Source organism: Bos indicus, chromosome 28, assembly GCF_029378745.1.
Source record: "Bos indicus isolate NIAB-ARS_2022 breed Sahiwal x Tharparkar chromosome 28, NIAB-ARS_B.indTharparkar_mat_pri_1.0, whole genome shotgun sequence".
Taxonomy (NCBI): Eukaryota; Metazoa; Chordata; class Mammalia; order Artiodactyla; family Bovidae; genus Bos; species Bos indicus.
The window spans coordinates 3,900,722-3,924,151 of record NC_091787.1 but is presented as its reverse complement, the minus strand read 5'-3'; the positions used below and the strand labels follow the sequence as shown (position 1 = coordinate 3,924,151).

Here is a 23,430-nt window from a genome sequence, read left to right as displayed (position 1 = left end):
TGGGTTAATGACTACAGCACTGAAATAAAAGTCTGTATTTTCTGACTTCCAAGGGCTTGTGAACAACAAACAACAGAGGGAAAAGACTGATTTAGCTGCATAGGAGATGGCTAGGGTTCACTCTGATCTGAGATCAGAAGGCTGGCATTTCAGACTTAGAGCAAAAACACATATTTTCAGAAGTTTTTAAAAATTACTTCATTCCTGACATAAGCATGAACCTTAAAGGGTACTTATATTTGCCTTGAAATAGATGGGGAAACAGTGGAAACAGTGTCAGACTATTTTTCTGGGCTCCAAAATCACTACAGATGGTGACTGCAGCCATGAAATTAAAAGACGCTTACTCCTTGGAAGGAAAGTTATGACCAACCTAGATAGCATATTGAAAAGCAGAGACATTACTTTGCTAACAAAGGTTCGTCTAGTCAAGGCTATGGTTTTTCCTGTGGTCATGTATGGATGTGAGAGTTGGACTGTGAAGAAAGCTGAGCGCCGAAGAATTGATGCTTTTGAACTGTGGTGTTGGAGAAGACTCTTGAGAGTCCCTTGGGCTGCAAGGAGATCCAACCAGTCCATTCTGAAGGAGATCAGCCCTGGGATTTCTTTGGAAGGAATGATGCTAAAGCTGAAACTCCAGTACTTTGGCCACCGCATACGAAGAGTTGACTCATTGGAAAAGACTGTGATGCTGGGAGGGATTGGGGGCAGGAGGAGAAGGGGACGACAGAGGATGAGATGGCTGGGTGGCATCACTGACTCGATGGACGTGAGTCTGAGTGAACTCCGGGAGTTGGTGATGGACAGGGAGGCCTGGCATGCTGTGATTCATGGGGTCGCAAAGAGTCGGACATGACTGAGTGACTGAACTGAACTGAACTGAACAGAAGAGCCAAGTAAAATAGGCTTAAACTAACTGCATACATGCTTAGTCACTCAGTCATGTCCAGACTGATCTGGACATGATCAGAGCGACTGATCTGATCTGATCTGATCTGATCTGATATTTGCCTTTAAATAAGCACAAACTATTGAAGAAGGAAATGGCAACCCACTCCAGTATTCTTGCCTGAGAAATTCCATGGGCAGAGGAGCCTGGTGGGCTATGTACTCCAAGGGGTCACAGAATTGGACATAGCTTAACTACTAAACAACAATAAAGCAGTACTGACATGCCCCATGGGTGTTAAAATATTTAATGGGCTCTTGCATAATTATGTTTTGAGTTTATACAAATAAAATCTTAATCAGTATCACAGACATTCTGCAGAAATTTCTCTTCACACTGGATGTTATAGTTTGATAATATAAATGATTTCCCCTCATTGAGCATATACCTGAACACAGAACCTGCCTTGAAAATTGTAGGTTTTGCATCATGTAAACTGTCTCTCTTGTCCTGGCACCAGGGACCTCATTCTGCTATCCCGCTGGCTCCAACCCTCTTTCCTTCGGGTCGTGTGTAATCCTCTCAAGTATATGCTTTCAGTGATTTAAGTGCCCACATACTTTGAAATTATTTCTTTTCTTATTGCGCCATCACATAACCTGCTACCACCTTACGTCAATGATTTCTGCTAATTATTGTAGGACAGACAGCAACTTGACACAGCAAATTAAAACAATCCATGCCAAGGTGTGAAGGAAAGATCAAATGTCCCATCCCTTCCTCTCCCCCGTCCCTTACTCTCTCACACAAGCAAATCTGTAACTCTCCCAGACACCCACTGTTTAAATAAGCAAATGAATGAATGTCTGAAATCAGGAAATGTAACTAGGCAATTAGTGGAAGGTGAGGCGCAGAGATGAGGATGAAAATTCTGGGCATTGGGTGGGGTGAGAAGCCTTCATGACACCCTTGCATCACACTGCTTACACTGGGGCTTCTCCATGTTCCTCTCACCAGGTTGCAAGGGTGTATCAAGAACATCTGCCAATGTTGCAGATGGATGCTGGAGAGGAGTCTATGGGGAATGGTAGATAAAGGGGGGAAAACCCCAAAAGTGCAGGGCTCTTTAATGTCTGAGAGTGTTCAGAACACTTTATAATTGTGATCCCATCGAATGCATTTAGAACAACTAAGTCCCTTTTATAACGAAAGCCAACAGTAGACATTATAATGTATCCATTCTCTATATACGCATTCGTTTTTAATCTGCAGTGAGACTGTCTCTGCAAATCGGTCTTAACTTCTTATCTTTACTGTCTCTAATCTGGTTGTAACATCTGTCATTTTTATTCTTCCTCCAAAAGATAGAGCCTTCTTTCTTTTCTCTCCCTCTCTGAGATGTGAATGGTATTTGTTTTTGCCTCAGAGTTGAAGAATAGTTTCTGAGATATAATCCTTTTCTTCACTCTCCTAACATTTCCATTGAGAACTACTCTTGTGTTCAGAGTAGTTGTGTTCAGAGTAGCCAGGTTGAAGGACACGTTTGGTCGCATTTTGAGGTTTCCAAAGATGACTCTTGGCTCCTCTTGGCCAAGCTCTTCTTGACTCAGCGCTCCTTTTGGCTGCTGTCGGTACGGACAATGGTATGGACGTTGCCATTTACAGAGAAGGCCTGTGGGCCCTCGAGTGAACTAGTGACTAGCCCGAGCCTGGGGGCCCCAGATCTCCCGGCAGGAAGTCACACTTAGCAGTAGGCGGTCTAGATTCAGCCCTCGCGGACGGGCGGGAGCTGGGGTGGGGTGCGGTAGGTTCCCGTGGCCAGAGCCCCGCCTCCTTCCCCGCGGTCTCCGCGGACCCCGTCGGCTGCGACCACGCCGCCTCTAAGGACCGTAACCGCGGGCGCGATCCCAGCACTACCAAACCTCCCCGACGTCCTGCCTGCCCCGAGGGGGAGCCTTTATACCCCGATTCGCCGCACCAACTGGCCTTGTCAGATCGCATCTGAGGTGACCCTCGCCTATCAGTAATTAGAAGCAGCTTTGGGGTCTGGTGGCGGAGCCCACCTTGCCGGGAGTGGGGCAGCCAGGGCAGGGCTCGACTCCACGAGGAGGGCCGGCAGGCGAGAGTCCCAGGGGGGGCTAAAGGTGAGCCAGGGACCGGCCCGGGGATGGGCGCAGGGGTGGAAGGTGAGTGGGCGGAGCCGCAGGAAAGCCGGGGAGGTGGGGCGCCAAGAGGGCGCGGGCGCGGGACGGGGACGCAGGGAGGGGGCACGGGGAGGGGGCGGGGCAGGGACTCAGGGAGGGGGGCCCGGGAGGGGACGGGGCGGGGCGCGGATGGGGGCGGGGCGCGGGGAGGGGACGCAGGGAGGGGGCGCTGAGAGGGGGCGGGGCGTGGGGGGCGGGGGCACGGAGAGGGGCGGGGCGGGGCCGCAGGGAGAGGCGTGGGGAGGGGCGGGGCTCGGGGCGGGGCAGCGCGGTGGGGAGGGGAAGTGGGCGGAACGCCCCCGGGAAGGGGGCGGGCTGGGGAGCAAGGGCCCCAGGCGGCTGTGGCGGCGGCTGCGGACCGGAGAGCGTGCGGCCAGGCCGGACGGGATGAGCGGAGCCGGGGCTGCCGGCTCCGTGCGCGGGCTGCGGGTGGACGGGCTGCCTCCGCTGCCCAAGAGCCTGAGCGGGCTGCTGCACTCGGCGTCGGGCGGCGGCGCGTCGGGGGGTTGGAGGCACCTGGAGAGGTTGTACGCGCAGAAGTCGCGCATCCAGGACGAGCTGAGCCGCGGGAGCGCGGGAGGCGGCGGGGCTAGGGCGGCGGCGCTGCCCGCCAAGCCCCCCAACCTGGACGCCGCGCTGGCCCTGTTGCGCAAGGAGATGGTAAGGGAGGTCCGCGGGCCGGAGCGGGGGTCCTTTCCAGCCGGGCTCGCCGTTCTGGGAAAGTTCGCCGGAAGTCCCCGCGCCACCCGCCCGTCTCAGGCTCTTTGGCCCCAGGCGCCGACGCGTAAAGAGGGACACTGCCCTCTCAACTACCCCGTTTTGCTTGTCCTCTCTGTGCCCACTACTGGACCCTCGCCCAGGGAGGTACCCCTTTCAAAAGGCAGTTTCTGGAGACCCGGCGCTCTTCGTCCGGCCCCAGCTGGCTCAGAGACCCATAAGGGGCTGCGTGGGGCTAGCGCTTGGCCTCGGGCCGGGGGCGGCTGGTCACCCCTCCCCAGGGGGCAGTTCATCTCCCGGGGTCGGGGGGCGGCCTTCACTGCGCCCGCGGGCTTAAGAGCTGTGTGCAATTGTGTTTTCCTGCCCTGAAGAGAACAGCTTTTTGTCCTCGCGAGTGTAGACTGCGGATTGGAACAGCCCTCGCCCCCTCCCCCCCGCCCAGGGCGCGTGCAGAATCGGATTACAGCGGAGCGGCTCCTGCCCGCAGATGCCGGTGGCCGCTCACCCTGATAGTCTCCGCGTGGTGGCCGGTTCCCCAAGCCCGCTAGAGAGGATTGGGGCGGTGGAGTCCTCGCCGTGTGGGTGAAGTCCATGTGGGTTCTTCAGGTTGTGCCTGGGCTGCAAACAATGGGGCTTAGTTTTTCTCGGTCGTTGGGAAGTATGTTAGGTGTTCGTGGAGTAGGACTAATGAGTTAAAGTGAAGCCGAAAGCAGCTCAAGGGTCTCCAGTTTTCTCCAGGCTTAGGCCAGCTCAGAAGACAACAGAAAAACCGTCTAACGCTCCTGCAGGCCTCTGATCACCTTTCTTGGCCACTCTCTCTGTTTAGAATTTGCCCTTTCCTTTTACCTAATGCAGATTCCCCCCTACAGATAAGTACTTTATTAAGGAAATCTAATATATGAAAAAATTTTTTTGTCCCCCCAAATAAGTTGGCACCTAAATTTATAATAGGAATCCTTTAAATATGCTTTTAGTATATTACTATATTATTTAGAAAAATTCAATTTTGCATTTCTTTCGGGAAAATATCTGTCCTGAAAAGTAAGAATTAAATCTAGAAACAGCGTTAACACCTTTTAAGCAATTCAGTATTGTCTTCCCACTCTGTGGCTGCCACTGAAGTGATTTCCAGTTCTCCCTGAGAAGATTTTCTAAGCTTCTTACAGAATGACTTAAATTTCAAGCCAACTGTTTTTATTTATTAATCAGCATTAATCAACACCAGGATTGCACAGCTGGTAAGCTGTAATTTCATTAGATAAGCCTACACCCAGTATGTTTAGAGTCTGAACTTGGATGCAGCATAAATAAAGAGGGTGAAATAGGAAGACTCATCCTGGTTAATTTAAGAGACCAGAGACAGGAAAACCTCAGGCCACTCCCCCTGTGAAGCTCTCTCTGGTTTATAAACATGCTCTGGAGTCTTGCACACTCCTCAGTGGTAACTTGGGAGTAACCATGCTGTTCCCAAAAGTGTTTTTCCAGGTCCCTCCTGGTGCAACTAAAGTACAGTCACAGCCTTCTAATTATGCCCTGGACCAGAGCTCTCTCTCAGCCTATCGGAAACACAAGAAAAAAACAGCCATCTGATATTTAGCTGAGATAAAGACAAAACATGGCTACAGGCCTTGACAAGTCCCTTTCAAGGAATGTCACAAAGTCTTTAGGAGTACTCTGGGGTTTTTTGCCTTTTTGAGATTTACTAACTTAGGGCAGTGGGGTCTGAGTGGTCGCTTCAAACTGAGGCTCCCACGGGGGTGGGGGTGGGGGCTTGCAAGATTAGAGTTGAGAGTTTGTGCTTGAATTATCTGCCCAGTAGTCTGTGTTGATCTATTTAATTTGAAGGCCTTAGGTCAAATCTATGCCCAGGGAACTAACAAGAAGTCCTGGCAGAATGTAGTTAGTTCCTTTTTAAAAAGTATACGAGCACAGAGGAGCAGTAGTGTGGAAGCCCTCTGAATTCGACTGCATTTTAAGAAGAGAATGGGTGGTAGAAAATGAAGACTGACGTGCGCTCCTGTTGGAATAGGGCAGGCGTGGACATTCCACCTGAGAGGACGGGTTGGGGCCAAGTGGGCTGAGGAAGGCCTCAAGAGTAGCAAAGGAACAGGTAAAGCCGGAGAACTGGCTTCGAAGAGTTAATGTGAAAGCAGGGTGCTTAGAGGGGTGAGCTGGCTGAGCTTGGGAGGTACTGGAGATGTGCTTGGATAGATGAGAGCCTGCAGCAGCCTGGGGATCCCGGAATGTGAAACGAGAATCACGTGGGAGACACTTCATTGAAATAGAATCCACAGGCCTTGCTGGGTAAATATCAGAGTAAGGATGGTGATGATAAAGAGCCAGAGATGACTTTTTTTTTTAATAATTTTATTTATGTTATTTATTTTTGACTGTGCTGGCTTTTCTCTAGTTGTGGTGAGCACAGGCTACTGTCTAGCTGCAATGAGAGGGCTTCTTACTATGGTGGCTTCTCTTGTAGAGCACAGGCTCTGAGGTGCTCAGGCTTCAGTAGTTGTGGCACGTGGGCTCAGTAGTTGCTGCTCCTGGGATCTAGAGCACAGGCTCAGTAGTTGTGGTGCACGGATTTAGTTGCTCTGTGGCATGTGGGATCTTCCTGGACCAGGGATTGAACCCGTGTCTCCTGCATTGGCAGGCAGATTCTTTAGCACTGAGCCACCAGGGAAGCCCCCAGAAATAAGTTTTTTAATGGAAAGTGCCCCTAAGCAAAACAATTAATAATTACAGTCGAGTTTCCCTGATGGCTCAGTTCAGTTCAGATAAGTCGTTCAATCAAGTCCAACTCTTTGCGACCCCATGGACTGCCTGCCCCATGCCGGGCTTCCCTATCCTTCATCAACTCCTGGAGCTTACTCAAACTCATGTCCATCGAGTTGGTGGTGCCATCCAGCCATCTCATCCTCTGTCATCCCCTTTTCCTCCTGCCTTCAATCTTTCCCAGCATCAGGGTCTTTTCCAATGAGTCAGTTCTTCACATCAGGTGGTCAAAGTATTGGAGTTTCAGCTTCAACATCAGTCCTTCCAATGAATGAAATATTCAGTGATTTCCTTTAGGATTGACTGGTTGGATCTCCTTGCAGTCCAAGGGACTCTCAAGAATCTTCTCCAACACGCTTCTTCAAAAGCATCAGTTCTTCTGTGCTCAGCTTTCTTTATAGTCCAATCCTCATATCCAAACATAACTACTGGAAAAATCATAGCTTTGACCAGACAGACCTTTGTTGGCAAAGCGCTGTATCTGCTTTTTAATATGCCGTCTAGGTTGGTCATAGCTTTTCTTCCAAGGAGCAAGCGTCTTGTAATTTCATGGCTGCAGTCACCATCTGCAGTGATTGTGGAGCCCAAAAAACGAAGTCTGTCTCTGTTTCTGTTGTTTCCCCATCTATTTGCCATGAAGTGATGGGACTGGATGCCATGATCTTAGTTTTCTGAATGTTGAGGGTTTTTTTTTTTTCCTTTTTATTTATTTATTTATTTCTAATTTTATTTTATTTTTAAACTTTACATAATTGTATTAGTTTTGCCAAATATCAAAATGAATCCGCCACAGGTATACATGTTGAGTTTTAAGCCAACTTTTTCATTCTTCTCTTTCACTTTCATCAAGAGGCTCTTTAGTTCTTCTTCCCTTTCTGCCATAAGGGTGGTGTCATCTGCATATCTGAAGTTGTTGATATTTCTCCCAGCAATCTTGACCCAGCTTGTGCTTCATCCAGCCTAGCATTTCACATGATGTACTCTGAGTATAAGTTAAATAAGCACGGTGAAAATATGTAGCCTTAACGTACTCCTTTCCCGACTTGCAACCAGTCTGTTGTTCCATGTCTAGTTCTAACTGTTACTTCTTGACCTGCATACAAATTTCTCAGGAGACAGGTAAGGTGGTCTGGTATTCCCATTTTTTTCAGAATTTTCCACAGTTTATTGTGATCCACACAGTCAAAGGCATAGTCAATAAAGCAGAAGTAGATGTTTTTCTGTAATTCTCTTGCTTTTTCAATGATCCAATGGATGTTGGCAATTTGATTAGTTCCTCTGCATTTTCTAAATCCAACTTGAACATTTGGAAGTTCACGATTCACATACTGTTGAAGCCAGGCTTGGAGAATTTTGAGCATTACTTTGCTAGCATGTGAGATGAGTGTAATTGTGCAGTAGTTTGAACATTCTTTGGCATTGCCTTTCTTTGGGATTGGAGTGAAAACTGACCTTTTCCAGTCCTGTGACCCAAATTTGCTGGCATATTGACTGCAGCACTTTTACAGCATCATCTTTTAGGATTTGAAATAGCTCAACTGGAGTTCCATCACCTCCACTAGCTTTGTTAGTAGTGATGCTTCCTAATGCCCCCTTGACTTCGAATTCCAGGATGTCTGGCTCTAGGTGAGTGATCACACCATCGTGGTTATCTGGGTCATTAAGATCTTTTTTGTATAATTTTTCTGTATATTGTTGCCACCTCTTCTTAATATCTTCTGCTTCTGTCTCCTAATGACTCAGTAGTAAAAAATCTGCCTGCCAGTGCAGGAGACATAGGTTCAATCCCTGATCTGGGAAGATCCCACATGCTGTAGAGCAACTAAGCCCGTGTGCCATGACTATTAAGCCTGTGCTCTAGACCCCGGGGGGCTGCACCCGCTGAGCCCACATGTCACAATTCCTGAAGCCCATATGCGCTAGAGCCCGTGCCCAGCAACTAGAGCAGCCACTGCAGCGAGAAGCCCAAGCACCACAACTAGAGAGAAGTCCTTGAGGCAAACAAGATGTGTCACAGCCATAAATAAATAATATTTTAAAAATTACAGTCCTAGCACCTGATCACTTTACTATTTGGGGATATCTCCTGGTAGGCACAGGGTAAAGTTTTCCTTACATCATCTTATTTGATTTTTATAACTTCTCCATGAGATAGATACTGAAAGCCTACATTTTAAAAAATAGGATTCAGAATTTAAGTAGCTCACCTAATGTGACAATCTCAGCCAGACGTGTCTGGCTCCAAGACCCTGTTAAATCATAGGGTTTTACTGCTATGGCGGGGGCGGGGGGCGGGGGGCACATGTTGCAAGTATTTTCTAGGTCAGTGTATATTAAAATGTCGAACTTCATGGAGTGCCATTAATGTGGCAGTAATAACTTTAGTCATTCATCATTGGGAAAGTGGGGGTCATCACAGCAATAAGGGAGTCAGGAGAAGTGGCTGCTTATGGGGGAAGGTGGTTTGCCGTCGCATCAGTGGAAGGGTATGTTAAACATTTCAGAACGTGGAGCCGGAGGCTGGCAGAGCCTGGCCTGCAGATAACTGATTGCCGGATGATCAGGGCATAACACAGGGAGCTGGTGTTGAGGGGCGCCTGTGTGGGTGACGCCCTGCTCTGCTTTGAGAGTCCTGATGTCCGCTGGAGTTTCAGCACTTCCTGTGCTAGTAATGGGCTTACTCTGAAGTTCTGTGCCATTGTGAGCTTCCTTCCCCTCCCCAAGTGAGCCCATTTGGAGAGCTGTGAGGGTCAGACAGATGCTTTTTGCTCTTTAGACCTGAAAGCATCCTTTAAAACAAGAAGTTCAGATTGTTTCCCCCCACCCTCCCCAACATCAGAGAGTATATTTGGATTGTATCAGACAGATGTTTGCCACATGTCTGGTGGTTATAAAGTGCTGTAGAGGATACAGGGCTGAACTAGGATATAGGGCTGAACTCTCCAGGTGTTAAGGAGCTTATAACATCTAGCAGAGGTGGGCATCTTTACAGGAGTACGCTTGCTGTAGTTTAGACCATGTGCCACTTTTCATGTCTGAAGACTTTATTAATAATAGAGACTCAGTTTGAACAAGCTCTTGCAAAAGGAGAGCCTTGTAGGGCTGGATGTGTACAGAGGCAGACTAGAACCAGGGTTGGTGGGGAACCCAGGAAGGCTACTGTAATCTTCTTTACCCTCCTTTTCACGGCCCCCCCCCCCCTCTACATTTTGGAATGTGACTGTCTACAGTGTCCACACTCCCAGTTTCAGCCATGCTTCTTACTGCCACTTTGGAAATACTGTGTGGAAGAATACCAGTGGGCCCAGCTTGGGGCGTCTGGACAGCTATTGGTGACTGAGGCCAAGATGGTGTTTTATTTACTAAGGTGGTGTGACTGTGCAGATGGGGTACAGGGCTGGGCATCCCTAAAAGAAAGATGAGTTTGCAGAAATGGAGCAGGGGGCTACTGCTGGACAGCCAAAATATAAGATATCTAGTATTTTTAAATATTTTTTCTTTTTTAACTTTTTATTTTATATTGGGGTATAGCCGATTAACAAAACAGTGTTGTGATAGTTTCAACTGAACAGTGAAGGGACTCAGCCATACATACACATGTATCCATCTCCCCCAAATTCCCCTCGCATCCAGGCTCCCACATAACGTTGACAGAGCTCCATCTGCCATACAGTAGGTCCTTGTTGGTTATCCATTTTAAATATAGCAGTGTACATGTCCATTCCAAACTCCCTCACTGTCCCTTCCCCTCATCCTCCCCACACCCCCACCCCACAGCCATAAGTTGGTTCTTTAAGGCTGTGAGTTTTTTTTTCTGTTTTGTAAATAAGTTCATTTGTATCATGTTATATTTCACATATAAGGGATGTTGGGTTTCCCTGGTGGCTCAGACAGTAAACAATCTGCCTGCAAAGCAGGAGACCTGGGTTCAGTCCTGGGTTGGGAAGATACCCTGGGAGAGGGTGTGGCAATCCACTCCAGTATTATTGCCTGGGAAGTCTCATGGACAGAGGAGCCTGGAGGGCTACAGTCCATAGGGTCACAAAGAGTCAGATATGACTGAGTGACCAACACTTCCACTTTCTTATAAGGGATGTCATACAATATTTGTCCTCTGTCTGCCTTCCTTCACTCAGTGTGACAATCCCTAGGTCTATCCATGTTGCTGAAAATGGCATTATTTTGTTCTTTTTAATGGCTGAGTAATATTCCATTGTGTGTGTTCCATATTTTCTTAATCCATTCCTCTGTTGATGGACATCTAGGTTGCTTCCATGTCTTGACTATTGTAAACAGTGCTGCAGTGAACATTGGAGTGCATGTATCCTTTCAGATCATGTTTTTCTCCGGATATATGCCCAGGAGTGGGACTGCAGGGTGCTATGGTAGCTCTCTATTTAGCTTTTTAAGGAACCTCCATACTGTTCTGCATAGTGGCTATACCAATTTTATTCCCTGCAGACCTCTTCCTGGATAAATATACTATGGCCTCAAGGGCCCCACAATTTGAAAGATTTTTATCTGGTATGCTGACAGGCTAGCTTGGCTCAGAGGATCTTTGTTGGCATTTCAAATCCTTGCATGTGGTTGAAGCACACACGTGACTCTCAGAGTCCACAGGGATCCTGGCACACATCTTTCCTTGCAGGGTTCTTCAGAGACCACTGCCCAGCAGCCCTGTAAGTTTAGCTCATCAAGCTTATTAGGTCCTCAGAAGCGTCATATGAAAGTGTAGAGACAGAAGGAGAGCCTCAGACATGGAGACGGGAGATGGTAGATCTCTGAGGATTCTTGAGTTCCACTTCTCAAACCATCAGCAACACCTTTCTAAATAGTAACTTTGAAAACTCTCTGCCTCATATTTTCTTTTTTTCAAACTATCCAATAGTTGCTTTGGTCACCCACCTGTGAGTGGGAAGTTGTCCACACAGAACTTTTGAATTCCTGAACTGCAATGGTTTGGGTGAAGAATTGAATCTGAGAAAAATGGTTTGATTCCTGAGAGCAGCAACACAACTTTCCCGCATTTTAGTTGTTTTTCAGTCGCTAAGTTGTATCCAACTTTTTGCCACCCCGTGGACTGCAGCTCGCCAGGCTTCCTTAGCCTTCACCATCTCCTGGGCCTCACTCAAACTCATGTCCATCTAGTCGGTGCTGCCATCCTGTTATCTCATATTCTGTTGCCCCCTTATCCTCCCGCCTTCAATCTTTCCCAGCACCAGGGTCTTTTCCAGTGAGTTGGCTCTTCCCATCAGGTAGCCAAAGTATTGGAGCTTCAACTTCAGCATCAGTCCTTCCAATGAAAATTCAGAGTAGATTTCCTTTAGGATTGACTGGTTTGATCTCCTTGCGGTCCAAGGGACTCTGAATAGTCTTCTGCAGAACCACAATTTGAAAGCATCAGTTCTTCAGCATTCAGCCTTCTTTATGGTCTAACTCTCATATCCATACATGACTACTAGAAAAACCATAGTTTTGACTGTATGGACCTTTGTTTGTTGGCAAAGGGATGTCTCTGCTCTTTAATATACTGTCTAGGTTCGTCATAGCTTTTCTTCCTAGGAGTAAGGGTCTTTTAATTTTAGTTGAGACAACACCTAAATACCTGACAGCCTTGTGTGGTGAACTAGAAACTAGGAGATGGCCATGAACTTGAATAGCCCAGATCCCCGCAGAGTTCAGTCTTCACCCTATACAAGACAACAGGGTCTCAGAGAGGGGGTTTGAGTCTTTAAATGGGCTTATGGTTGGAGGCCAGTCTCAAGTCAAGCCCATGCAGTGCCATCTGGAATAAGAGTGTTAGCTCTTAATGTAGGATTCTTGGTTGGCCTTGGTCAAAGGAGACTGGGGATGGCCACTGGCCTTTAATATCGTGTGGACACCAACCCTTTCTCTTGCTTTTTATGTCAGTTGTCTAAAAACACTAGACACTGACATAAAGTTTTCTGTTTATTGTCCAAGAACTTGGTTTCCTGATTTTTAGCTTCAGATTTTCTTCCTTTACTGAATCTACTCTCACAGAGGCAATTTCAATTAGTTATCATTCAAGAAAATGACAAAATGCAAACTAACCTTCAAATGGGTGTTGAATTCCCATGTGTCATTAGTTAAGTCATGCTTTTTCCTCTAGTCCCACTTGATTTTTAGAATCAACTGCATTCATGTGTGCATTCATCATCTTAAGTAATGAACTTTCAGGCCTTTGACACATCCTTGATGAATAGTCCACTGTTTGTGATCCCAGAATTGAGGGATTGGAAGGAAAGTATCCCATTTCCCTTCTCTGCCTTCTCCCCTGCAATTTCATTTTCATAATTTTAAAAACTTTTTTTACAGAAATAGTCACCCAAGGGAATAACAGTACTTATGTAGGAATATCTTTTGCAGTGATATATAGTAGTATTCTATAATAATAATATATAACAGTGATAGAATATTATACAATTGTTGAAAAGAATGTGGTAACTATGTAAATGAACATAGGTGTTCAAGGTTTGGAAAAGTAAATTACAAAACAGTATATATATACACTTGTATGTGCATTGTGTCTTGAGGGAGGTATGCTAAACAGCTAAAAGTGGATGTGTTTGGAATAGTAGTTCTTAAATTATGGTCTGAGGACACCTATGGGTTCCCAAATCCTTTTGTGGGAGTGTCCATAATTAGATGGTGATCATATGGGCAAATGTGACTTTCCAAAATAGTACCTAAGGAAATATATCAATATTTGGAAGGTCTACATTGAGTGAATCAATTTTCCACATTTTTCATATAACTAATGCTTGGTGCATGGTTAAAAGATCCATTCAAAATGCAAGACTGGTGGATTTTAATGAAACAGTGTTAAAAGCTCATTGGCATAGTTTCAAATTCCACACTGGAGCCAGCTTAAGGATGGTGCCAAACAATAATATCCACTGTTAACTTGAAAGGTGGTTTAAATACTCCTTTTTCCCAAGTACATATCTATGTGAGGCCAGGTTTATTTAAACCAAAAGAGCATGTTATGAGAGATCAAGTACAGAAGAAGATAAGCCAGACATTAAAAAGATTTCTTACACAATCTCATTTATAAAAATGTGATATATGTTAGCAGTGGGTGTCGTGTTTTTGAATGGCTTTATATGACAGTTTCTCAATTTTCATTTCTAATAAGGTAACTATTGATAGGTATAATTTACATAAATAGGAGCTCTTTGGGACCTTCAGTAATTTTAAGAGTCTCAAGGGGTCCCAACCAAGACCAAAACATTTTAAGACTGCTGCATTAGGATGTGAAATTAGGGAAGACTGTATAATTATGAGCCATTGAATTTTTAATACAGTTAGAATATTTTATTTTTGTAATTGGGAAAGAAAGTAAAGGAATGTGCAAAGACATGTCTTAGATAGTGGTCAATTGCTTTTTTTCTTTTTCCTTCTCTGCGTAGGGCAGAATGAGAGGAAATGGGCTTCATTGGTACATCCATTGTTGTAGGTTAGAGATGGACAAGGATGTCTTCACTTGCACTGCTGAGCTGCAGAATGGGCTCCATCCATCGGCTTGGGCGCCTTCAGGTGTAGGACCTGGTCTGCTTGCTCTCTCTGAATCACCAGGGCTCTTTTGAGGCAGTCCTCAGCTCGGTGGGGCTGCAGCGTTAACAGGAGATGAGGTTGACACACGCATACCCCCTGGGGAGGAGCCGAGTGACTGATGGAAGCCTGCTTAGGGAGCCCAGAATCACAGTTCACCTGGGAGCTTGGGTTCCTGCAGGAGTATCTCCGGCCAGCTCAGGCAGCTGAGTTCATAGCTCTTTCTCTGTTAGATCAACACTGATGAAGCTTTTCTCTTTGGTCTTCTTTTTTTAAACAGTATGCAGGTCAGCGTTCTGTCAACACATCCTTTATTCAGAAATCAGGTTATGATCCATTAAGTCACTGCGATCTTTAATTACATTCCAGTCCTGCGGATGCATACTAGACACTCATTAAATTTGGGGCATTTACTAATAGTATTGTCTAAAATAAATTTACAAGCCATTTATTATGTTTTTAAAGGTTCATTATGAGTTAATACATATTCATAGTAGAAAATCTGGAAAACTCAGAAAGGCGAAAGTCAAAGTGTTAGTCACTCAGTCATGTCTAACTCTTGGGACCCCATGGACTGTAGCCCACCAGGGTCCTCTGTCTATGGGATTCTCCAGGCAAGAATACTGGAGTGGGTTGCCATTCCCTTCTCCGGGGGATCTTCCCAACCCAGGGATCAAACCCAGGTCTCCTGCATTACAGGCAGGTCCTTTATCATCTGAGCCACCAGAGAAAATTCATAAAAGCTAATAAGAAGAGTCGCTTGTGATCTCAACAGCTTGCTGCCCCCAGCTGACATGGCGCCCTCTCCCAGCGTAGTCTGGGTGGGCAGTGCAGGCTGATGGTCGGGCACGCATGCTGGAGCCCTACCACCCGGCTGCAGCCCCTGCTCTCAGTGAAGGGCCTGCATCTTTCAGGGCTCAGTTTCCTCATGGTAACAGAATCCACACCTACTTCACAAAACAAGGATGAGGATTACCTATTTGTGTATAGCTGAGATTTTCTACTCCAGAGTCACTAGCGATGAACTGGTTAGCTGGTTAAAAGTTACATGATATTTTAAGGCTTTTGATAGATATTGCCAGTGAGTCTTGCTGAGAGGTTTTACAAGTGTCCAGCCCTACTAGCAATGCACATAAGTTATATACTTTATTATAACTAGTTTTTAAAATTAAGAGTAACATGCTTGTTGGAAAAAAAGTTTTTTAGCAGTACAGAAGGCTGTAAATATCCAGTCCCACTTTGCAGAAGTGAATTCTGCTCACAGACATTTTCTCTTCTAGTCAAAAGCTTGCATGTGTGTATGGATAATGTGTAAAGTGAGGTCCTACTCAGCGTACTATTCTGTACCTTGAACTTTTGTGCCTAATGGTGTGCGTTGGTCAATGTCCTACTCTTGTACTTAGACAGCTGCTCTTTTAAGTAACTGCCTGGTTTTTATTGTATGTGTGTGTGTGTTCAGTTGCTAAGTCATGTCTGACTCTGGCGACCCCATGGACTGTTGCCCACGAGGCTCCTCTGTCCATGGGATTTCCCAGGCAAGAATACTGGAATGGGTTGCCATTTCCTTCTCCAGGGGATCTTCCCAACCCAGGGATCAAACCTGGGTCTCCTTCATTGCAGGCAGATTCTTTACCACTGAGCCACTACAGAAACCCTTTTATTGTATGACTATAATTTTTTCAGTCAAGTTTCTATCATCCATTACGTTTCAAACTAAATGTTCACCCACCAGACTTTTTCTGCATCTGTCTCCATATTTTGGGGCCCCCTGTTCCTGATTCTGTAGCTTAACTTCAGACCTATGCATCCCTTGTACCATGTGAGGTGGGGTATCTTTCATCTTATGGTTGAGGAATCACAGGAGGAGGAAATAGTGGACTGGCACGGGAGAAGCTCATTGCAGAGTGCCCCCAAGTGTGACCCCAGTGTGATCTCTGGGGCTAAACTGTGCTGGCACCAGATTTACTCCCCTCCCCCACCCTGGGCCCAATTTCCTATATGGACCTGGGTAAGTAAGACCATCTCCTCGTATGTTTATCTTGTTTTCTACTCATTGCTATATTTCAGAAAAAGTTGCTTTTATGTCTCTTGAAAAAGAGAGACATAAAAGAGCTTCGTACAAGCACGAGAATTACCCCCAACTTTTGTTTTTGGGCTTCCCTGGTGGCTTTTAGCTTCTTAAATAAAACAGACTATTTTTCTTAAGTATATTTTTTACTCCTAAAAACTTCCTAAAATTTTTCATGATGCTTTGTTTTCAATCAGTTAATTTCCCACCACAGTTCTCTTTCATCTCCTAAGCCTCGTATTCTAATGGTAACATTTCTATTATCATCTAAAAGTCAGGAAGAACTTCCTCCTTAACATCACCTTCCAGGGATATTCAGAGACTTGGTGACCCGAAACCCAGCTGGGAACCACCATCCTGTCTGAGGTGTATACATGTGGCCAGCCCATTGTGAGTTTTGAAACTGTTTTGAGGGTGGTTCAGGATTGTTTGGCCCTATTGTTGGAGATGCTGGGAATGAGTAAGCCACCTGTGTGTACAGCAAGCGGGGTGCAGGGAGCTCTGTTTGTGGGACACGATCAGGAAGGAAGCAGGAAGCCTGAACAGAGAGAGGAAGGAGTCAGGCCAGCAGTTTAAAGCTTGGAGATGAGTGGCTTGTTCTTGATTGTCTCAGAAGTCTACAGCAAGGGGCTACAAATTACAGGGTCTAAGAATTCTGTACTTTTCTAAAATGAGGCTGTCTGAATTTTTCAACTGGGTTTTCAGGAAAGAGCTGTGTTTTCTGAATGCAGCTGTGACTCAGCGCCTGTCCTTTAGGGAACACATCACTAAGGTGACGGGCTTCTGCAGCGGGATGAGGACAGCGGTGAGGGTTAGCGGGCTTGCTGAGGGCGTGCGCCCCTGCCTCTGCCCACTTTTTTTCCGGAAAGATGAGAAGTTCTTGTTTGTGGGTGATTTAATCATGTCCTAAAATGTAACTGCAGTTTAGTTCTGTGGCCAGGCCTTCTTTCTGCTTCCCACACCCCCGAGCCTCATGCCCTCCTGTTGAGAGCCTGCTGTCTGTCCCTGCCTCCCAGCTGTTGGCTCTGCAGTGAGCACTCAGGAAGGAATCTTCGTTTGTCTCTTCTCCTGTCAGGCAAGAGGTGAGTGCTTTTCTGATGACATGGCAAGAACCATGTGGCCTGTGGCTTTCCTCAGGGGCACGTTGGGGTGGAGCCAGGAGCCTGTGGATCCCAAACCCACTGCCAGGCCACTTCACCACCAGACGTAATCTGGGAGGGCATCGGGGTCTCTATAGCTTTCCCTTGCTCACCAGTGTCTGAGTTTCCTCCACAAGGGTCTGCACTGGGTGCTGAGGGACCCAAGGGGGAGATGGGTCCATGCCTTCTGGGCATGTCCTCAAGTAGAAGGAAGACCATGTGCACCCACAGCAAAGGTAGAGAGTGGTCATCGCCATGAGACAGGCAGAGACGGTGAGGGAAGGTGAGGAGCACTGGTGACTGAGTCCATCCAAGTCAGAAGAGGAGGTGTTGCACTTTAAAAAATAGATACACTTATTTATTTGTTGCTGCGCTGGGTCTTCATTGCCACATGCGGACTTTCTCTAGTTGCGGTGTGCGGGCTTCTTGCTGCACTGGCTTCTCTCATTGTGGAGCGTGGGCGCTAGGGCGCTAGGGTTTCAGTAGTTGAGGCTTGCAGCCTCTACAGCACAAGCTCAGAAGTTGTGGCGCACGGGCTTAGTTGCTCCATGGTGTGTGGGATCTTCCTGGATCAGGGATCGAGCCGACTCTCCTGCATTGGCAGGCGGATTCTTAACCACTGGGCCACCTGGGAAGCCCGGGATGCAGTGGGAAGCAATTATCTTCCAATTTAAAAAAATTTAAAAAGGTAAGGAAAAAACTTGGAGAATTAAATAAAATGAATCTGATGCTATTTAAAAAAAAAAAAAAAAAACAGAGCCAGGGGACAATCAGGATGAAGGGACCTCACTGACCGGTGGAGGAGGCACAGGGAGAATTGTTCCAGGTCAGATTATGGGATGCCGCCTAGGGATTTTCGATTTACCTCTAGAAAATTCAGGTGAAAATGTTTAAACTACCTCAGCAGGGGAAGAGGTGTCCTGGGTGGGAAGCTAGATTGCTCCTGTATGTTCTTAACTCCTGTTCTCCTGGCTAATCTGGAGGGTTGCTGGTGAACCAGAGGAAGCTGAATCTCATGTCTGAAGAAGGAGGCCCTGAGAAGCCAGGCTGTGGGCGTGCACATGTGCTGTGTTTAAATCCCTGTCAAATTAGTCCAAACCCTTGGCATCTGTTGCCTTGTGTAACAGGTGTGTATAGGGCTCTGCTGTATTCCTAGGTGGGTCAGACTTGGTTTCTAGGCCAGCGTTCCGCCCGATGACAAGGCAGCTTTGTGAGTCACCGGCCGCCACAGTGCAGAAAGGTCCAGGTTATGATCCAACTCCCAGCCTGTGCGTCTCCCACATAGGCCTGGGAATGCCTCGGACACTTGAGCACCTAAGGAGAACAACCCTTAGCCGCAGTCGGGGCAGCACGGCGTTGAGGGAAGTCCGGGCTTCTGCAGTCACCTGTGCCCACCTCCAGTGGTCCAGGAGAGTGGCAGACCTGGGCCGATAGCACATCGCTCTACTACTTTTTCCTTTACAGTTTTGGGTTCGCTAGAGGTAAAGAACCCACCTGCCATTGCAGGAGACATAAGAGATTCGGGTTTGATCTCTGGGTCAGGAAGATCCCCTGGAGGAGGGCATGGCAACCCACTCCAGTATTCTTGCCTGGAGAATCCCATGGACAGAGGAGGCTGGTGGGCTGCTGTTCTTGGGGTCACAAAGAGTCGGACAAGGCTTAGCAACTTAACAACAACAAAATAGCCAATTAACTTTTGAGAGTAGGATGCCTTGGGGCGGAGCGTGCCTGGAGGCCACGCCCCCAGCGTGCCGGAAGTCTCTTCCTGGGAACAGCTTCTTTAGAAGTTCTACCATAGAAGGAATTCTGGAACGACAGGAATCACGCCAGAAACAACAGGATCTGCCTCTCTGCCTGTCTGGGTCTTCCTTTTGAGTGTCTTGGCTAACACGCCAGATCAGTGTGAACGGCTCGTTTCCGTGGTCTGTTCAGCTGTACCAGAGAGGTCGCTGGTGAATAAGAGTGGTTGACGGTGTGAAGAGTGACCTGGAATTTAGTCTTGTCACCGGATAGCTTCTCTTGTGTAGAAAATATCATTGCTGGGTAATTATAAAGACTAGATCCTTTGACATGTTCTGTGTTTCTTTTAAAAATATATTTATTAATATTAATATTTAATTTATTTTTAATAATTTTTAAAATATATTTTAATTTTTATTTTTTAAATTATTAAAGTGTGATAACACATTTACAGGATACTTGGAAAATACAGAACAAGGTTACATATAGTTCCACTATCAGTTCAGTTGCTCAGTCGTGTCCAACTCTTTGCAACCCCATGAACCACAGCACCCAGGCCTCCCTGTCCATCACCAACTCCCGGAGTCCACCCAAACCCATGTCCATTGAGTCGGTGATGCCATCCAACAATCTTGTCTTCTGTCATCCCCTTCTCCTCCTGCCCTCAATATTTCCCAGCATCAGGGTATTTTCAAATGAGTCAGTTCTTTGCATCAAGTGGCCAAAGTATTGGAGTTTCAGCTTCAGTATCAGTCCTTCCAATGAACACCCAGGACTGATCTCCTTTAGGATGGACAGGTTGGATCTCCTTGCAGTCCAAGGGACTCTCAGGAGTCTTAATACCACAGTTCAAAAGCATCAGTTCTTCTGCGCTCAGCTTTCTTTATAGTCCAACTCTCACATCCATACAAGACTACTGGAAAAACCATAGCCTTGACTAGACAGATCTTCGTTGACAAAGTAATGTCTCTGCTTATTAATATGCTGTCTAGGTTGGTCAGAAATTTCCTTCCAAGGAGTAAGTGTCTTTTAATTTCATTGCTGCAAGCATGATTTTGGAGCTGCAGTGATTTTGGAGCCCAGAAAAATAAAGTCAGCCACTGTTTCCACTGTTTCCCCATCTATTTGCCATGAAGTGATGGGACTGATTGCCATGATCTTAGTTTTCTGAATGTGAGCTTTAAGCCAACTTTGTTTCAGTCTCCTCTTTCACTTTCATCACACACCACTATATATTACAATTATTTTTTTAAGTAGATAAATTAAGCTTTTTAGTTGGAGTTTTAATATCAAACTCTCAAAAATTAATGGAATAAATATACAGAGAAGCAGAGGGATATAGTAGACCAGAAAAAACACTGTGAACCAATTCAACATAATTAAGATTTATACAATTTTCGCACAACAGTAGGATACAAATTCTATTCAAGTTCTCATACAGTGTAAACTAGGAGACACTGAAACATATCCGGGGACATAAAACAAGGTGCAAAGATTTCATGGTCTAAAGGTATTGAAATCATACAGTCTGTTCTCATATCACTGTAGAATTACGTTAGACATCTGTATCAAAAGATATGTGAAAATAGCCCACATATTTTCAAGTGCACTGTGACATTTACCAAGAGAGATCTTCAGCTTAGCCATTGAAAGCCTCAGTAAAGTTAGACTGAAAAAAACACCTGTTCCCTGTGTGTGTGCGTATTCTTTTCCGTGCTTCTTGAGTGCTTTAGTGCAGTGCTTGGTACGTGGGAGACATGTGATTGCTGTTTATTAAAATAGTTGATAGTTCATTTAATCCTCCCAATAAATTCAGAGAAATTATTTCCTTTTGTCCTCAAGGCATAGAGATGATAAATAACTTGCTCGAGAGCCCAGAAGCAGAAGGGTGCAGGGCAGGTCTCCTGGCATCTGTTCAGAGTTTCCCATCTTGAGAGCCCCTGAGGTTGACTGCTCAGCAGCTTGCTCAGCGTCCCCATTCCCAGTGGCCCTGGACCTGGGTCGGAGTCAGAGTCTGCAGGCTTCACAAGAGTGGTTCTCACGCACTGGAGAGAGTAGTAGATGCGCTGGTCTGTGCTGCATTTCTAGATGAATTAACCCTTCTCTCTCTGGGATTGATGCATTTTCCTGTCCTGACTGTTCTCTTTTCCCTGGGATGGGCCCCTGGGGGAGGGAGGAACTTAAAAATGAATTGTGACTTTGAAATGTTCTTTGTTCTGTTATCACTTGGGGAAATAGTTCCCAGGGGAATCTGTAGAGGCCCAGGTCTTACTAAGGCTTATTCGGTGGTTCTCTCTGGGGAGTGACCCCACAGCCATCTTAGGAGAAGATGTCCTCTTCTCCAAAGGAGAGGGAGTCTGACTCCTTGTGAGTCTGGAGACCCAGCTGATTGGAGGGTGGGTGCTCCAGGGGGCAGCGTATGACCCTAACTGCTGAGCTGCTGGTTCTATTAAAGAGACTGTTGCTCCAGGAAGCAGAGAGCACGTGGGGGTCTTCTTTGAATCTGATCATAGCAGGAAGAGATGACACCCTTGCATCTTAGTGTCCAAAGTGAAGCTGGCTGGGGCTTTCAAAATGTGCAAGGCTGTTGCTCTGCAGGGCAGGCCAGATCACCAGGCGATGTTCTGCGGGCCAGGCTCGCTGCCCCACACATGTGGTCGTTCCCTGACGTGTTGGGTCACGTCTGAGGTGTGGGCATTGCATAATTAAGGTTTTCTCAAAACTGAAGAGCCAGAGCATTCAAGTGATGCTCTGAGTCACTGGCCATGTGGAAAGAACATGCTGGCACGGGCAGATTGCTGACTGAGAGCACCGCTAAGATTCCACTCTGTTGCTGACTTCTTGCTTTTACCTCCCTGCCCCTTCCCTCAAGGTTGGCCTCCGACAGCTGGACATGTCCTTGCTCTGCCAGTTGTACAGCCTCTATGAGTCCATCCAGGAATACAAGGGAGCCTGCCAGGCAGCGGCCAGCCCAGACAGCACTTACGCTCTGGAGAACGGCTTCTTTGATGAGGAGGACGAATATTTCCAGGAGCAGAACTCCCTCCAGGATGGGAAGGAGCGAGGCCCCCCAAGGGACCTGATGCTGCCCGTCTCCCCACTCCCCAGCGGCGACTGGATCCTGGAGTCCATCTAAAGGATGCAGGAGGCAGGCCACTGTCAGCACGGGCTTCTCTTCTGTGGGCCGTCCTCGAGCCTGTGGGACCAGCACTGCCAGCTTAATTTGCAGGCGGGGAGATGTGCCTGGGCGTGGGGACCGCGGTCTGTTTGGAGGGCCACTTTCTGCTGAGTGATCTGGAGGTGCTCAGCAGTCTCCTCACACCCCGGTCCTGAGACCCTGTGGCCAAGGGTTTATACTGAGAGAATAATGAGAGGATCCCTGGAGAAGACCTCTCGTATTCTGGGCAAGGTGAAACAACTTGTATATAACTAGTTACTTTCTGCTGGTGGGGTTTGCTTCGGGTTTGCAGTGTGTGAGAGCTCACATTTCACTACTGGCCTTCCTCAGGACCTTCTGCTGCCTTTCTTGCTGTTTCATGAGCTTCAAAGCCACTTGGTTGAGCTTTATTTATTTGTAAGCTGCATTACTAATTGTCCAGGGGACTCAGTAAAAAAAGTGTACTAAGAAAGTAAACCTTTCAGGCCACACCAATCAAGAGACTTGCATTCTCTGAACCTGTCCAGATATTTTGTGTCCTTCTCTGTGCATCAGAGATGGGTGGAAGACAGTGCAGAGATACCTCGAGCTGGGAGACAAAACGGGCAAGCGATGTGTATCATTCACTGTAAGGTGGTGAACATTTTTGGTTTTAAAGATTCTGGGTATCAGCTGTAGTATGTTAGAAAGCAAACTCTTCCACTCAATACGGTGATCACCTGAAGCCTTACTATATTTATTAAAATCTTTTATGAACACTTTACACTTTGTAGGTTAAAAGTAAAGATAAAAGGCTAAACTATCTGTGGTTGTATATTATTTTGGTCTGACTTTCATAACTCGAACGCATTGAATCCAATCAATGACTGAAAGAAAACTGCAGTTTGCTCACTTGCCATTAAGAATTTTGAAAGAAGCTCTGTTCCTCTGTTGGCCCATCCTTAATGTTGTTTTATCAGTAGACTGCAACATACTTAGGGCTCAGTGCTGTTCAGTCATTGCATACTCTGGACCCCTTGCTCCTCTTCTCTTTGGTGCAATAATTGCTTTATTAGCACCTTTTTTGGGTCAGAGTGAGGAAGGAAAACTCACCATTGTTAATCAGCCTATTAACAGCCTGTTATGCACACAACTCTGTGTCGGGAGCTGGGGTGAGGGGCAGAGGAGGA

General features: G+C 46.5%; 1 protein-coding gene and 1 pseudogene across 1 annotated transcript; one reads left to right on the top strand and one right to left on the bottom strand.

Annotated features, from left to right (window-relative positions):
• Nucleotides 1-3,406: 3,406 nt before the first annotated feature.
• Nucleotides 3,407-23,063, top strand: FAM89A (family with sequence similarity 89 member A). Its single transcript, XM_019954189.2, has 2 exons — nucleotides 3,407-3,753; nucleotides 21,977-23,063. The coding sequence occupies exons 1-2, from the start codon at nucleotides 3,481-3,483 to the stop codon at nucleotides 22,238-22,240; spliced, it is 537 nt and encodes a 178-aa protein (XP_019809748.1). The 5' UTR covers nucleotides 3,407-3,480; the 3' UTR covers nucleotides 22,241-23,063.
• LOC139180407 (short coiled-coil protein B pseudogene) lies at nucleotides 12,392-12,763 on the bottom strand (annotated as a pseudogene).
• Nucleotides 23,064-23,430: the final 367 nt, after the last annotated feature.